The sequence below is a fragment of the Accipiter gentilis genome, chromosome 36 (assembly GCF_929443795.1).
Source record: "Accipiter gentilis chromosome 36, bAccGen1.1, whole genome shotgun sequence".
Lineage (NCBI taxonomy): Eukaryota > Metazoa > Chordata > Aves > Accipitriformes > Accipitridae > Astur > Astur gentilis.
In genome coordinates this window covers 1068551-1082310 of record NC_064915.1, presented here as the reverse complement: position 1 = coordinate 1082310, position 13760 = coordinate 1068551, and the positions used below count along the sequence as shown (strand labels likewise).

The 13760-nt window shown below is 66.4% G+C and overlaps 3 protein-coding genes across 10 annotated transcripts in view; 2 read left to right on the top strand and 1 right to left on the bottom strand.

Moving 5' to 3' along the window:
• GABBR1 (gamma-aminobutyric acid type B receptor subunit 1) overlaps window positions 1-7739 on the top strand; it is a 51204-nt gene extending 43465 nt beyond the window's left edge. The window contains exon 23 of one of the 2 annotated variants that reach the window (XR_007504791.1): window positions 7727-7739. The gene's annotated coding sequence lies outside the window, so the exon portion shown is untranslated. Of the gene's footprint in view, window positions 1-2333; window positions 2347-7726 lie in introns of those variants that run through there. The other variant, XR_007504792.1, reaches the window with a different exon arrangement.
• On the bottom strand, window positions 57-7716 carry LOC126034982 (class II histocompatibility antigen, B-L beta chain). 5 transcript variants are annotated; one of them, XM_049793028.1, is made up of 6 exons: window positions 7546-7716; window positions 1371-1640; window positions 830-1111; window positions 611-717; window positions 474-497; window positions 57-305 (listed from the first exon to the last, which is right to left on the bottom strand). In XM_049793028.1, the coding sequence occupies exons 1-6, from the start codon at window positions 7634-7636 to the stop codon at window positions 297-299; spliced, it is 783 nt and encodes a 260-aa protein (XP_049648985.1). In that variant the 5' UTR covers window positions 7637-7716; the 3' UTR covers window positions 57-296. The 5 variants fall into 5 exon arrangements, with proteins under 5 accessions (XP_049648985.1, XP_049648984.1, XP_049648983.1 ...); XM_049793027.1 differs by lacking the exons at window positions 474-497; window positions 611-717; window positions 830-1111; window positions 1371-1640 and adding exons at window positions 5868-5891; window positions 6005-6111; window positions 6224-6505; window positions 6765-7034 and having other exon boundaries at window positions 7546-7715; XM_049793026.1 differs by lacking the exons at window positions 611-717; window positions 830-1111; window positions 1371-1640 and adding exons at window positions 6005-6111; window positions 6224-6505; window positions 6765-7034 and having other exon boundaries at window positions 7546-7715.
• LOC126034984 (HLA class II histocompatibility antigen, DR alpha chain-like) lies at window positions 2713-10687 on the top strand. 3 transcript variants are annotated; one of them, XM_049793033.1, is made up of 4 exons: window positions 2713-2884; window positions 3628-3885; window positions 4173-4454; window positions 4561-4937. In XM_049793033.1, exons 1-4 carry the CDS (start codon window positions 2812-2814, stop codon window positions 4713-4715), a joined length of 768 nt encoding a protein of 255 aa, XP_049648990.1. In that variant the 5' UTR covers window positions 2713-2811; the 3' UTR covers window positions 4716-4937. The 3 variants fall into 3 exon arrangements, with proteins under 3 accessions (XP_049648990.1, XP_049648988.1, XP_049648989.1); XM_049793031.1 differs by lacking the exons at window positions 3628-3885; window positions 4173-4454; window positions 4561-4937 and adding exons at window positions 9021-9278; window positions 9567-9848; window positions 9955-10687 and having other exon boundaries at window positions 2714-2884; XM_049793032.1 differs by lacking the exons at window positions 2713-2884; window positions 3628-3885; window positions 4173-4454; window positions 4561-4937 and adding exons at window positions 8113-8277; window positions 9021-9278; window positions 9567-9848; window positions 9955-10687.
• The last annotated feature ends 3073 nt before the right edge of the window (window positions 10688-13760 follow it).

Genomic DNA, 13760 nt, shown 5'->3' with positions numbered 1-13760 from the left:
CAGGGAAGGGAGTGATCCACCCCTGCCCCACTGTCCCCAAACAACCAGGGCCGGAGGATACTGGGACATTTTATTAGGCAGAGCCGGAGCAGCTGAGGGCCACCGTCACAGGGCCCTGGGGACCCCGGGGCTGCAGAGCCCGACAGCCAAGCTGGGTTGGGATGGGAGGGAGGGGGTGACCCCGGGGATCAGTGCGGGGACGTGGGGCTCCGGGACGGGGCAGCGTGAGGCAGAGGCGACGCTGGGGTGCAGAGGACGGACAGTGGTGGAGCAGATCCTCAGGGGCAGGAGTTCATTCAGGAGCTCTGTAGGGAGAGAAGAGGGGGTGACCACCGGGCTGGCGTGTCCCCAGGGCTCTGCCCCGACGCTATTGAGGGACACACTCCATATGGACACCCTGCTATTGGGAGCAGGTGGGGACCAGCCCACAAGGGGAGGGTGGAGCAGGGTCAGGGGAGATGGGCAGACATTACCTGCAGCCTGGGGAACGAGGCGCCCTGAAACACAGAGAGACGAGGTCAGCGTCAGAGCAGGGGCAGAACCGCAGCCCCCGCCCCACGCACAGGAGACACCCCAGGCACCCCCCACCCAGTCTCCCGACGGCTCTCACCTTCTTGCGCATGTAGAGGAAGAGCCCCAGTGCCAGGAAGATGAGCCCCAGCACGAAGCCCCCCACCCCCGTGAGCATCTTGCTCCTGGCGGCGTCCGACTGCACCTCTGCGGGGACGAGAGCAGGGCGTCAGGGCTGGGGGGGCCCCGTCCCACTCCTCAGCAGGACCAGGGGCTTGGACCCCACCCAACCAGGCTGCCGGACAGGGCAGGGCCTTACCCCACTGCTGGGTGATGGGGTGCTGCAGGCTGACATGCTCCACCTGGCACACGTAGGTGTCCCCGCGCTGCGGGGTGGTTTCCAGCATCACCAGCACCTGGTAGGTCCAGTCTCCGTTCTGGATCATGTCCGTGGACACCACGTGCTCCGTCTCCTCCCGCCCGTTCTTGAACCACTTCACTTCAATCTCCGCGGGGTAAAACCCCGTCACGTAGCAAACCAGCCTGTTGGTCTGGGGCAGGGAACTCGACTGCATGGGGGAGACCCTCACCTTGGGCTCAACTGGGGGAGAGCGAGAGAGAGCTGGCAGGGGGCTGGCAGAGCCCAGGGGCCACCTTGCGTGCTGGCCCCCAGCCTGGACCAGCGGTCCCACGCAGGACATGCCCAGCGAGGGTACGAGGGACTCGCGTCCTTGTGGAAGGGCGCAGGGGCTTTGCCCGGGGACAGGACCAAGCACGGCACAAACTGTTTCTCCCATCCTGGGAGCACAGGGGCTTGGCGTGGGCCCGTCCCCCAGGGAAAAGTTCTGGCACGCACTCACCTCTCCTCTCCACGGTGAAAGGGGTCCCCACCTCGTAGTTGTGTCGACAGTATGTGTCCACCGCACTTCGGCTGTCCTCCAGGAACTCTGTCTGGCTGTTCCAGTACTTGGCACTAGGCTCACCCAGGGGGGTGTCAGCCACAAAGTGACCCACATCGCTGTCAAAGTGCGCCCTCTGCTCCCGGTTGTAGATGTACTTTTCCAGAAACCTGACATTCTTGGTGCCATTGAGGAACAGACACTCAGACTTATACATCTCCTGGAAAAACCCTGTTTGTGTGGGACAGCAGGTCATGGGAGGGCAGGGAGGCACCGTGGGGCCCCCCTCCCCACCACCATTCTCCTCCCAGCCTCCCCCAGAGCCACACAGCTGCTCTAGGACTGGCGATGGGATCCTGACCCCGCAAGGACTCCGTTTCTCCGCCTGGGGACTGGAGAGGGCTGGAGGGGACAGAGCCCAGGGGAAAGGAGGGGCAGGAGGGAGCCAGAGCAGAACTGGGCCAAGAGGCGCTTCCCGGGATTCAGCGAGGGCGGGGAGCATCATCCCCAAACCGTTTGGGAACCGGGTCTCACCTGGAGCCCGCTGCTCCCAGGGCCCACGGAGGACAGATGACAGGACGAGGGATTCGGTGGGGGCGGGTCTCCCCCACCTGCAGGGTGGTCCCAGGGGCTGGGGGGGGGCCTCTCAGCAGCCCCCCAACCCCAGACCCCCAGCACCTGCCAGGGCACGTGTGGGATCCAACCCCACCAACACCCTCCCCGTGCCCCGGCTCTGAGCTCACCTGAGGTCTCCTGGCCACCGCCCGGCTGGGCTCCCAGCACCACCAGCGCCACCAGCACGGCCCCAGCTCCCAGGACACGACCGGTCTCCATCGCTGCTCACAGCAGAGGCTGGAAAGGTGCTGGGACCCCCCAGGAGAGCCGGACTCTGCCGCTTTGGGGTATGGCCCCGCTCCTGCCCAGTGCTGGGGCTGGGAGTCCCAGCGAGGACCAGTGAGGAGCGAGGCTGGGCAGCATCACCCGTCACCAGGCAGAGCCGGGCCCCGCAGGGCTCCCGCTGACACTTGGTCCGCGCTGGGGCAGCGACCCCGGGGAGGGGGCTGCCGGCCCCCGCCGGCACTGGGGCTCCCCGGCCTCGGCGGCCCCCACCTGCCCCCTCCCCAAAGCCCTCTCCGGGGGCGTGCGCAGCCCAAGTTCAACAGTGCGCCCCTGCGGAGCCCTGCCAGAGCGTCTGTCCGTCTGTCTGCTCTGCGGGGTGCTGGGTGCTGCTGCTCTGCCTGGGAACAGCCGAGTCAGAGGCAGGGCTCCCTCCGAGTGGCTGGGCACCTGGGGGGGGCCCTGTCCCCCGGCCCCGGGGGCCCCGGCACTCAGCTCCCCGGCCCAAGAGCAACGCCTGCTCCTTGTCCGGTCCCGCTCTCGCTGCCCGCTGCCAGGAGAGGCGATGGCCGGAGGATGGGGCATCCCGCTGGCGCTGCTGGCAGTGCTGACCCTGCAGGGCGCGGGGGCCGTGAAAGGTGGGTGAGGGCACCGGGGCGCTGGGGTGGTGGGTCTGGGGGCAGAGGTGGGGCGTGGGGTGCCCTGCACCCACGGGGCGGGCGGTGGGGGGCTGGTGTAAGGATTGGGGCAGGGCCCTGGCCGTGGGGAGCTCCGTCCCTCCATCTCACCCACGCCCTGGGTGGACATGGGCCCCAGACACTCATTCCTGGACGTCCCCCGGCCCAGGTCTCCCTGCCCTCTTACCCCCCAGTGCCCCAGCCCCAGGGGTCAGGTCCCCGCAGCACCCACCGCTCCTGGGTCTCCTCCCTTCGCGGCGGCTGTGCCCCATGTGGCCTGGCCCAGGTGGGGTTTGTGCATGGGGCAGGACAGCCAGTGCCCAAGTCCTTGGGGACCTGGGACCACCACCCCACCCCGCAGCACCTCTGGGGACAGGTGCCGGTGGTCCCAAAGCCTGCCACCAGCCCCAGCCCCAGGAGATGAGGAAGGGAAACCTCCTGGTGGCATGGAGGTGCTGGAGTTGGGGGCTGGGGGCAGAGCGGGTGTCCGAGCGCTCCCTTTCCTGGGGAGGGGTGGGTGTCGGCACCTGCCCAGCCCTGTGGGACCCCTGCCGGAAGGGAGAGAGGGAGGCTCCAGGTGGGCCCTTCTCCCCATCAGGGCCTCCTTGCACACACGCAGTGTCCCCAGGGGGAGCCTGTGGGGAGTCGGGGCGAGCCCTGCAGCAGCGGGAAGGGCACTGACCCTAATGCCTGTCCCTTCCCAGTGCACAACGTGTTGATCCAGGCCGAATTCTACCAGCGGGCTGAGACGCTGCAGCAGGAGGGCGGCGAGTTCATGTTTGATTTCGATGGGGACGAGATCTTCCACGTGGACCTGCAGAAGACAGAGACCGTCTGGCGCCTGCCCGAGTTTGGGAACTTCGCCACCTTCGAGGCACAGGGAGCTCTGCAGAACATGGCAGTAGCAAAACAGAACTTGGAGATCATGATTCAAAGGTCCAACCGCTCGCAGGCCACCATCGGTAACAACCCGGCCGCAGCACGGCCAGCGCCTTCACCCCCGGGGACGCTGCCAGGGCTGTTGCTCCCACACCCTGCGGCCCAGCCGCCAGCGGGGTGCACGGCACCCTGCTCCCCTGGAGCGCGTGGGGACCTGGGCACAGCCCCAAGCCGGGCTGCGGGGTCTCCCTGGGTGGGTGGTGGAGCACAAGGGGGCCAGGTCGGTGGGGCAGGAGGCCCCAGCCCAGCGGGGGGCAGCAGAGCCTGGCTGACCCGAGACTGCAGTAACCCCTTCTCCATCCCCCGCCAGTGCCACCTGAGGTGACGGTGTTCTCCGAGGACCCCGTGGAGCTGGGGGACCCCAACATCCTGATCTGCTACGTGGACAAGTTCTGGCCATCCGTCATCACCATCACGTGGCTGAGGAACGGGCAGGTGGTGACGGACGGCGTCCTCGAGACCGTTTTCTACCCCCGGGAGGACCACAGCTTCCGCAAGTTCTCCTACCTGCCCTTCATCCCCACCCGGGGGGACTACTACGACTGCCGCGTGGAGCACTGGGGGCTGCCCACCACCCTCCTGAAGCACTGGGGTGAGGAGGGGGGCCGGGCTGGGGCCCGGACGCCTGGGTCCCCTCCCCTTGCAGGCAGCGAGGGGGGCTCAGCGCCCCATCCTCACCCACCCTCCCCCCTCCGCAGAACCCCAGCTGCCCCTCCCCGCCTCCGAGAGCACCGAGACCCTGGTGTGCGCCCTGGGCCTGGCCGTGGGCATCATCGGCATCATCGCGGGCACCATCCTCATCATCAAGGCCATGAAGATGAACAGCGCCCGCAACCAGCGGGGCGTCTTGTGAGAGGGCAGGGCCCAGGGTGCCCTCTCAGCCCTCCAGCCCCTACCAACCCTTGCCCTCACGTCCCAGCTGTGTCCCCTCGGCCAAGCCCTGCGCCCCACACCCCTGCCCCGTGTGTCCCCCCCCCCCCGCTCCACACCACCGCTGCCGCCTTGCCGTGCCCCATGCGCACCCCACTAACCGGGGCTCTGCCTTCCCAGGCTCTGGGGTGCTTCCGAGCAGCAGTAAAGGTGGTTGGGGACGGCCTGGCACCACTCGTTCTGTTCACTGGCGCCCTGCTCATCCTGGTGATACAGTGTGGTGGGGAAGAGGGCGATGGGGGGTGCTGAGGGGCTGGCGTGGTGGGTGCCGTGTTGGGGTGCAGGGCTGCACCCCGTGAGCGGAGCGGCCATCACTAAGTGGGGCCCCCCCCACCCCAGGGCCCTGCTCCCCCCACCACAGCGGGGTCTGGCACCGGGAGGGGGACACAGAGCCACCCACCAGAGCAGGTGAGGGGACTCATGACCCCTCATCCCCGTCCCCAGCCCTGATCCATCCTAGAGGCAGGCCCTGCCGCCCGCCCCCCCACACCTCCGAGGGGAAGGGGTGTTGGCCCCCCCTCGCAGTGTCCCCTCAGTTTTGGCAGCCCCAAGCACGTCTGGTCCCTGCTGAGGACTCAGAGTCCTGTCATGGACTCGTGCGCACAGGGAAGGGAGTGACCCCCCCTGCCCCACTGTCCCCAAACAACCAGGGCCGGAGGATACTGGGACATTTTATTAGGCAGAGCCGGAGCAGCTGAGGGCCACCGTCACAGGGCCCTGGGGACCCCGGGGCTGCAGAGCCCGACAGCCCAGCTGGGTTGGGATGGGAGGGAGGGGGTAACCCCGGGGATCAGTGCGGGGACGTGGGGCTCCGGGATGGGGCAGCGTGAGGCAGAGGCGACGCTGGGGGGCAGAGGACGGACAGTGGCGGAGCAGATCCTCAGGGGCAGGAGTTCATTCAGGAGCTCTGTGGGGAGAGAAGAGGGGGTGACCACCGGGCTGGCGTGTCCCCAGGGCTCTGCCCCGACGCTATTGAGGGACACGCTCCATACGGACACGCTGCCATTGGGAGCAGGTGGGGACCAGCCCACAAGGGGAGGGTGGAGCAGGGTCAGGGGAGATGGGCAGACATTACCTGCAGCCTGGGGAACGAGGCGCCCTGAAACACAGAGAGACGAGGTCAGCGTCAGAGCAGGGGCAGAACCGCAGCCCCCACCCCACGCACAGGAGACACCCCAGGCACCCCCCACCCAGTCTCCCGATGGCTCTCACCTTCTTGCGCATGTAGAGGAAGAGCCCCAGTGCCAGGAAGATGAGCCCCAGCACGAAGCCCCCCACCCCCGTGAGCATCTTGCTCCTGGCGGCGTCCGACTGCACCTCTGCGGGGACGAGAGCAGGGCGTCAGGGCTGGGGGGGCCCCGTCCCACTCCTCAGCGGGACCAGGGGCTTGGACCCCACCCAACCAGGCTGCCGGACAGGGCAGGGCCTTACCCCACTGCTGGGTGATGGGGTGCTGCAGGCTGACGTGCTCCACCTGGCACACGTAGGTGTCCCCGCGCTGCGGGGTGGTTTCCAGCATCACCAGCACCTGGTAGGTCCAGTCTCCGTTCTGGATCATGTCCGTGGACACCACGTGCTCCGTCTCCTCCCGCCCGTTCTTGAACCACTTCACTTCAATCTCCGCGGGGTAAAACCCCGTCACGTAGCAAACCAGCCTGTTGGTCTGGGGCAGGGAACTCGACTGCATGGGGGAGACCCTCACCTTGGGCTCAACTGGGGGAGAGCGAGAGAGAGCTGGCAGGGGGCTGGCAGAGCCCAGGGGCCACCTTGCGTGCTGGCCCCCAGCCTGGACCAGCGGTCCCACGCAGGACATGCCCAGCGAGGGTACGAGGGACTCGCGTCCTTGTGGAAGGGCGCAGGGGCTTTGCCCGGGGACAGGACCAAGCACGGCACAAACTGTTTCTCCCATCCTGGGAGCACAGGGGCTTGGCGTGGGCCCGTCCCCCAGGGAAAAGTTCTGGCACGCACTCACCTCTCCTCTCCACGGTGAAAGGGGTCACCACCTCGTAGTTGTGTCGGCAGAACCTGTCCACCGCACTCCGTCTGTCCTCCAGGAACTCTGTCTGGCTGTTCCAGTACTTGGCATCAGGCTCACCCAGGGGGGTGTCAGCCACAAAGTGACCCACATCGCTGTCAAAGTGCGCCCTCTGCTCCCGGTTGTACATGTACTTATCCAGAAACCTGACATTCTTGGTGCCATTGAGGAACAGACACTCACGCTTATACATCTCCTGGAAAAACCCTGTTTGTGTGGGACAGCAGGTCATGGGAGGGCAGGGAGGCACCGTGGGGCCCCCTCCCCACCACCATTCTCCTCCCAGCCTCCCCCAGAGCCACACAGCTGCTCTAGGACTGGCGATGGGATCCTGACCCCGCAAGGACTCCGTTTCTCCGCCTGTGGACTGGAGAGGGCTGGAGGGGACAGAGCCCAGGGGAAAGGAGGGGCAGGAGGGAGCCAGAGCAGAACTGGGCCAAGAGGCGCTTCCCGGGGTTCAGCGAGGGCGGGGAGCGTCATCCCCAAACCGTTTGGGAACCGGGTCTCACCTGGAGCCCGCTGCTCCCAGGGCCCACGGGGGACAGATGACAGGACGAGGGATTCGGTGGGGGCGGGTCTCCCCCACTTGCAGGGTGGTCCCAGGGGCTGGGGGGGGGCCTCTCAGCAGCCCCCCAACCCCAGACCCCCAGCACCTGCCAGGGCACGTGTGGGATCCAACCCCACCAACACCCTCCCCGTGCCCCGGCTCTGAGCTCACCTGAGGTCTCCTGGCCACCGCCCGGCTGGGCTCCCAGCACCACCAGCGCCACCAGCACGGCCCCAGCTCCCAGGACACGACCGGTCTCCATCGCTGCTCACAGCAGAAGCTGGAAAGGTGCTGGGACCCCCCAGGAGAGCCGGACTCTGCCGCTTTGGGGTATGGCCCCGCTCCTGCCCAGTGCTGGGGCTGGGAGTCCCAGCGAGGACCAGTGAGGAGCGAGGCTGGGCAGCATCACCCGTCACCAGGCAGAGCCGGGCCCCGCAGGGCTCCCGCTGACACTTGGTCCGCGCTGGGGCAGCGACCCCGGGGAGGGGGCTGCCGGCCCCCGCCGGCACTGGGGCTCCCCGGCCTCGGCGGCCCCCACCTGCCCCCTCCCCAAAGCCCTCTCCGGGGGCGTGCGCAGCCCAAGTTCAACAGTGCGCCCCTGCGGAGCCCTGCCAGAGCGTCTGTCCGTCTGTCTGCTCTGCGGGGTGCTGGGTGCTGCTGCTCTGCCTGGGAACAGCCGAGTCAGAGGCAGGGCTCCCTCCGAGTGGCTGGGCACCTGGGGGGGGCCCTGTCCCCCGGCCCCGGGGGCCCCGGCACTCAGCTCCCCGGCCCAAGAGCAACGCCTGCTCCTTGTCCGGTCCCGCTCTCGCTGCCCGCTGCCAGGAGAGGCGATGGCCGGAGGATGGGGCATCCCGCTGGCGCTGCTGGCAGTGCTGACCCTGCAGGGCGTGGGGGCCGTGAAAGGTGCGTGAGGGCACCGGGGCGCTGGGGTGGTGGGTCTGGGGGCAGAGGTGGGGCGTGGGGTGCCCTGCACCCACGGGGCGGGCGGTGGGGGGCTGGTGTAAGGATTGGGGCAGGGCCCTGGCCGTGGGGAGCTCCGTCCCTCCATCTCACCCACGCCCTGGGTGGACATGGGCCCCAGACACTCATTCCTGGACGTCCCCCGGCCCAGGTCTCCCTGCCCTCTTACCCCCCAGTGCCCCAGCCCCAGGGGTCAGGTCCCCGCAGCACCCACCGCTCCTGGGTCTCCTCCCTTCGTGGCGGCTGTGCCCCATGTGGCCTGGCCTAGGTGGGGTTTGTGCATGGGGCAGGACAGCCAGTGCCCAAGTCCTTGGGGACCTGGGACCACCACCCCACCCCGCAGCACCTCTGGGGACAGGTGCCGGTGGTCCCAAAGCCTGCCACCAGCCCCAGCCCCAGGAGATGAGGAAGGGAAACCTCCTGGTGGCATGGAGGTGCTGGAGTTGGGGGCTGGGGGCAGAGCGGGTGTCCGAGCACTCCCTTTCCTGGGGAGGGGCGGGTGTCGGCACCTGCCCAGCCCTGTGGGACCCCTGCCGGAAGGGAGAGAGGGAGGCTCCAGGTGGGCCCTTCTCCCCATCAGGGCCTCCTTGCACCCACGCAGTGTCCCCAGGGGGAGCCTGTGGGGAGTCGGGGCGAGCCCTGCAGCAGCGGGAAGGGCACTGACCCTAATGCCTGTCCCTTCCCAGTGCACAACGTGTTGATCCAGGCCGAATTCTACCAGCGGGCTGAGACGCTGCAGCAGGAGGGCGGCGAGTTCATGTTTGATTTCGATGGGGACGAGATCTTCCACGTGGACCTGCAGAAGACAGAGACCGTCTGGCGCCTGCCCGAGTTTGGGAACTTCGCCACCTTCGAGGCACAGGGAGCTCTGCAGAACATGGCAGTAGCAAAACAGAACTTGGAGATCATGATTCAAAGGTCCAACCGCTCGCAGGCCACCATCGGTAACAACCCGGCCGCAGCACGGCCAGCGCCTTCACCCCCGGGGACGCTGCCAGGGCTGTTGCTCCCACACCCTGCGGCCCAGCCGCCAGCGGGGTGCACGGCACCCTGCTCCCCTGGAGCGCGTGGGGACCTGGGCACAGCCCCAAGCCGGGCTGCGGGGTCTCCCTGGGTGGGCGGTGGAGCACAAGGGGGCCAGGTCGGTGGGGCAGGAGGCCCCAGCCCAGGCCCGAGGCAGCGGTGTCTGGCTGACCCGAGACTGCAGTAACCCCTTCTCCATCCCCCGCCAGTGCCACCTGAGGTGACGGTGTTCTCCGAGGACCCCGTGGAGCTGGGGGACCCCAACATCCTGATCTGCTACGTGGACAAGTTCTGGCCATCCGTCATCACCATCACGTGGCTGAGGAACGGGCAGGTGGTGACGGACGGCGTCCTCGAGACCGTTTTCTACCCCCGGGAGGACCACAGCTTCCGCAAGTTCTCCTACCTGCCCTTCATCCCCACCCGGGGGGACTACTACGACTGCCGCGTGGAGCACTGGGGGCTGCCCACTGCCCTCCTGAAGCACTGGGGTGAGGAGGGGGGCCGGGCTGGGGCCCGGACGCCTGGGTCCCCTCCCCTTGCAGGCAGCGAGGGGGGCTCAGCGCCCCATCCTCACCCACCCTCCCCCCTCCGCAGAACCCCAGCTGCCCCTCCCCGCCTCCGAGAGCACCGAGACCCTGGTGTGCGCCCTGGGCCTGGCCGTGGGCATCGTTGGCATCATCGCGGGCACCATCCTCATCATCAAGGCCATGAAGATGAACAGTGCCCGCAACCAGCGGGGCGTCTTGTGAGGGGACAGGGCCCAGGGCTCCCAGCCTCCCCCCAGCTGGACCCTGTGCACCCTCAGTCAGCCCTCACCCTAGCTTCGCAGGAGCTGCTCAACCTGGTGACCCATATGCCTGCCCCACCTCGTCAGCACCCCCTTGTCCTGTGTGCACCACCCACAGACATGCTGGAGACGGCTCCAGAGCCAGACCTGGCAGAGTCCAGTTCCCACAGGGGACTGGGCTGCTTCCCATGGCTGGGGCAAGCTCAGGTGGCACCTGGGGCTGCTTCAGCACACCCGCTGCCAGGGGAAACTGCTGCAGAGCCCGGGAGCCTACACTGGTCCTGGTGCCCAGCCCACGCCACTGCCATGCTGGGGTTGCCCTGCCCACAGCCCCTGGCCCCACAGCCATCTCCAGCTGGGGACGTGGCGTCTCCTCCCAGCCCAGTTGTGGGGTGTCCCCTGCAGACTCCTGAAGGGAGGGAAGGTGTACCCTACCCCAAAACTGCCCCTCGGCATACAGTCCTGCACCCTCCACTCCTGCTACGCTGTTTTGTCACCACAATAAAGTGGATTGGGGGTGATCCTGCCATGCAACCCTCACTGCGAGTCCATTCTCTGCATGTGCTAGGGGGTGACTGCAGCTCTAGAAGCCCCCTCGATGTCTGGGTGATTTATGGGGCGGTGCGTTGTCGGCGTTGGGCAGAGCTCCGGGGATCTAGCTCCAGCTTTTGGGCAGAGGGAAGGGGTAGGGTGACCTCAGGACTCCTGGGTTCTCCCAGCCGATGTAGGTGGGATCTTAGCACCTCTAAAGAGCAGTCCCATGGGGCAGGCACCCATTTGTGGCTCCTGGGGTGACCATAGAGCCCATTGGCAGATAACCATGCTCATGGCAAGGCCAGAAAGGGGCTCTGGGACAGCCCAACCCATTCTACTGTACCACAGACATCAGCAGCATCCCTGGAGCAGGTGGCTCTCTGGTGAACTGGGTGTGGGCAGAGCCAACACCGGTCAGGGCCGAGACTCTGGGCAGGGGAGTCCTCGCTGGGTCTACCAGCGCCCAGGGAGGCTGCATGGGATGGCTGGGCTCTGCACCGCCAGCGCTCACCCCATGGGTGCGAGGGCGTGTGGCTGGCCCCCTTGCAGGGCTAGGATGACACAGAGGGGGAACAGGCAAACTACAGGTGATGAGACCAGTTCATCTGACAGCCCTGTTCCCATAGGCATTGGTCCCTGTCATGCACACACACACACGCACATGCACACATGCATGTACTCAGGGCAGTGGAGGGGAACACTGCAGCCACACCCAAGAGCCATTAGTTGGGGCAGAGGGGGCGCAAAGCTGGATCTTGCCCTCAGCCAGATGAGTTCTCCCAGCAGCAGCTTCGCCTGGTAACTGGTGACACTGCAGCCCTGCTCGGGAAGTCTGTGACAATGCCTGTCCTGGTTCCCCTTTCCTTCCCCATCACAATCCGGGTGCATGGAGTCTACACACGAGGCTTGTGCATGTGGGGTGGGGGTAGTGGGGTGCCCTGCAGGCTCCGTGGGGCCTACCACAGCCTCCGTGCAGAGGCTGGGCTAGAGGCCTTTGGTGCTGGAGCTCCAGGTTATGCCCATGACGGGGTCTGAGCCCACAGGGCAGGGACATGCTGAGCCCCACGTGTGTGAGCCTCACGCTCAAGGATTGAGACAGAGGCACAAATCGGCAAAACCACCATTGCTGTGGAGGAGAAGCAGGCACTGAGGAAACCCCCAAACAAGGAGCAAATCCGTCCTGGGACGTAGACAAGGCAGCACAGTGGCTCAGGGCCCACTTCCCTCCTTGCTGGGAGCGGAAGAGGAAGATGCGGCTGGAACAGAAAGTGGATGACGTGTGGCGGGGAGGATGTGAAACCTGGCTACCTCGCACATGGGTGGCATGCTGGGGTCGCGTGGGGATACTAGAGGCATCACTCTGAGCCCCTGGTGGGAAGCACTGGAAGGGGGCACAGCTGCAGGTCAGTCCAGTGTGGGGCCTGGTGGCAAGCAGACCTATTGCTCCGGGGCCAGAATAAAATCTACCTGGAGATAACCATTTCTAGGACAAAAAATATAAATAGCAGCAACAGCCAAGCCCCCACCCCCAGCATCACATGGTGGTGATCAAACAGGAGCCGCTGTCCCTCCAGGGCAGATCTGGGGCTGGCCCCCACAGTGAATGCATCTCCCTGCGACCCACCCACGTGCTGAGGGGGCTCAGCCCTGAGATCAGCCCTGGGGAGCACCGGCACACCTTGGGGACACGGCCAGAGCAGAGGGGGTCAGCTGCTGCTGGGGACGTGAGGCTTGTCCTCCCCTCTGGCAAAGGCACAACAAGCACCCTCAACCTCAGGACACTCATGGTCCTGACATGAGATGCCAGCAGGGAGGGAGAAAGGGAATCAGTTTGGAAAGCGGATACAGTCCTGCACGGGTTGCAGGTAGTGCTGGTGGCACAGGGCTCGCCAGAGGCTCCTGCCTCAGCCACGCAGACCCGGAGCCCAAAGGTGGCACATCCTGACAGATGGATCCCAAAACGGCTGCTGCTCATTGCTGCCGGGTTTGGGTATGTGCGGGGGCTGGAGCCACTGCAAGAGCTGCGGGGGGGGCTCCTGGCTGAGCCCCAGCTCCCACCCTGCCAGCTCCCAGAGGAACCCAGGTGCCCTGACCCAGCAAGGCTGGGCCAAGGGCTCACCTGCCTGGAGCAGGCAGGTCCCCGCAGCAGATGCTGCTGACCCCACACGCTGGGACCAAGACCTCAGTTGTCTGGAGTCTGCCAGAGACTGATGATGCAGCCAAGTGCTGCTTGCTGACTGGTTGGGCTGGGGGTTACTGGAGGGCAAGGAGAGCAGGCAGGGCCCTTTCCCCGAAATGCTGGCGTGCCCATGGCAGGGACAGTGGCTTTGGTGGAAATCCCCTGTCTCTCGGGGGGGCGGGGGGCAGCGGGGGCAAGCAGGCAGGATGGACAAATGGAGCCTCTGCTGGGCTGTCAGGCAGCTCTCACCTCACCCTAAGGATGCCAAGCCCCACAGTGTCAGGGTTCTGAGGCCAGGAAGGGATCACTGGCGCACCAAGCCGAGCAGCCACAGCACCAGCTTGCACACAGGGGTGTCCACTTTCATTGGGCAGTGCCCCATGGGGAGTCAACTCCCTCGAGACTTTCGCTAACTCCAGCCATCGCCTCTGGCTGTGCTGGAGCTGTCTGAACAGGACCCTCATGACGCTGTTAGCAGCCAGGTGGGAGCTGGTGCTTCCATCCCTTGTGCTGCTGACACGCAGCCCCCACAGTTAAGGTAGTCTGTGTTTGGGTCACACAACCTCCCCACCCCCAGCCCCATGCCAGAGATCCCCTCTGCCTTCTTGAGAGCTCAGGGGTGTCATGGGAAGGGGGAAATGGGTCCGAATGGTGCCAGGGGATTTCCAAGGGAAGGTTGCCCCCACCCCCAGGGCTGCCATGTCACCAGTTACCAGGGGAAAAGTTGTGAGGGAAGACCAGAGCCCAGAAACTGGCAGAGCTGAGCGAGCAGGACAGTGCCCTCACCCTCCCTGCATATTACCCCAGAGAACGGCTTCCCAGCAGGCAGCACTGCACTAGAATGACACCCCCACCAGGGATGGTATAATGCTGCCAATGCTCTGGAGTGGGAGAGAGACT

Excerpts from the sequence above, each read along its gene's own strand:
- LOC126034984 (XM_049793031.1), top strand. The coding sequence starts at position 2,812 with ATGGCCGGAGGATGGGGCATCCCGCTGGCGCTGCTGGCAGTGCTGACC. Across the intron at positions 2,885-9,020 it reads GGGCGCGGGGGCCGTGAAAG|TGCACAACGTGTTGATCCAG; the intron begins GTGGGTGAGGGC and ends GTCCCTTCCCAG. Across the intron at positions 9,849-9,954 it reads TGCCCTCCTGAAGCACTGGG|AACCCCAGCTGCCCCTCCCC; the intron begins GTGAGGAGGGGG and ends CCCCCTCCGCAG.
- LOC126034982 (XM_049793028.1), bottom strand. The coding sequence starts at position 7,636 with ATGGAGACCGGTCGTGTCCTGGGAGCTGGGGCCGTGCTGGTGGCGCTG. Across the intron at positions 1,112-1,370 it reads TTTCACCGTGGAGAGGAGAG|TTGAGCCCAAGGTGAGGGTC; the intron begins GTGAGTGCGTGC and ends GCTCTCCCCCAG. Across the intron at positions 498-610 it reads TCCTCTACATGCGCAAGAAG|GGCGCCTCGTTCCCCAGGCT; the intron begins GTGAGAGCCGTC and ends TCTGTGTTTCAG.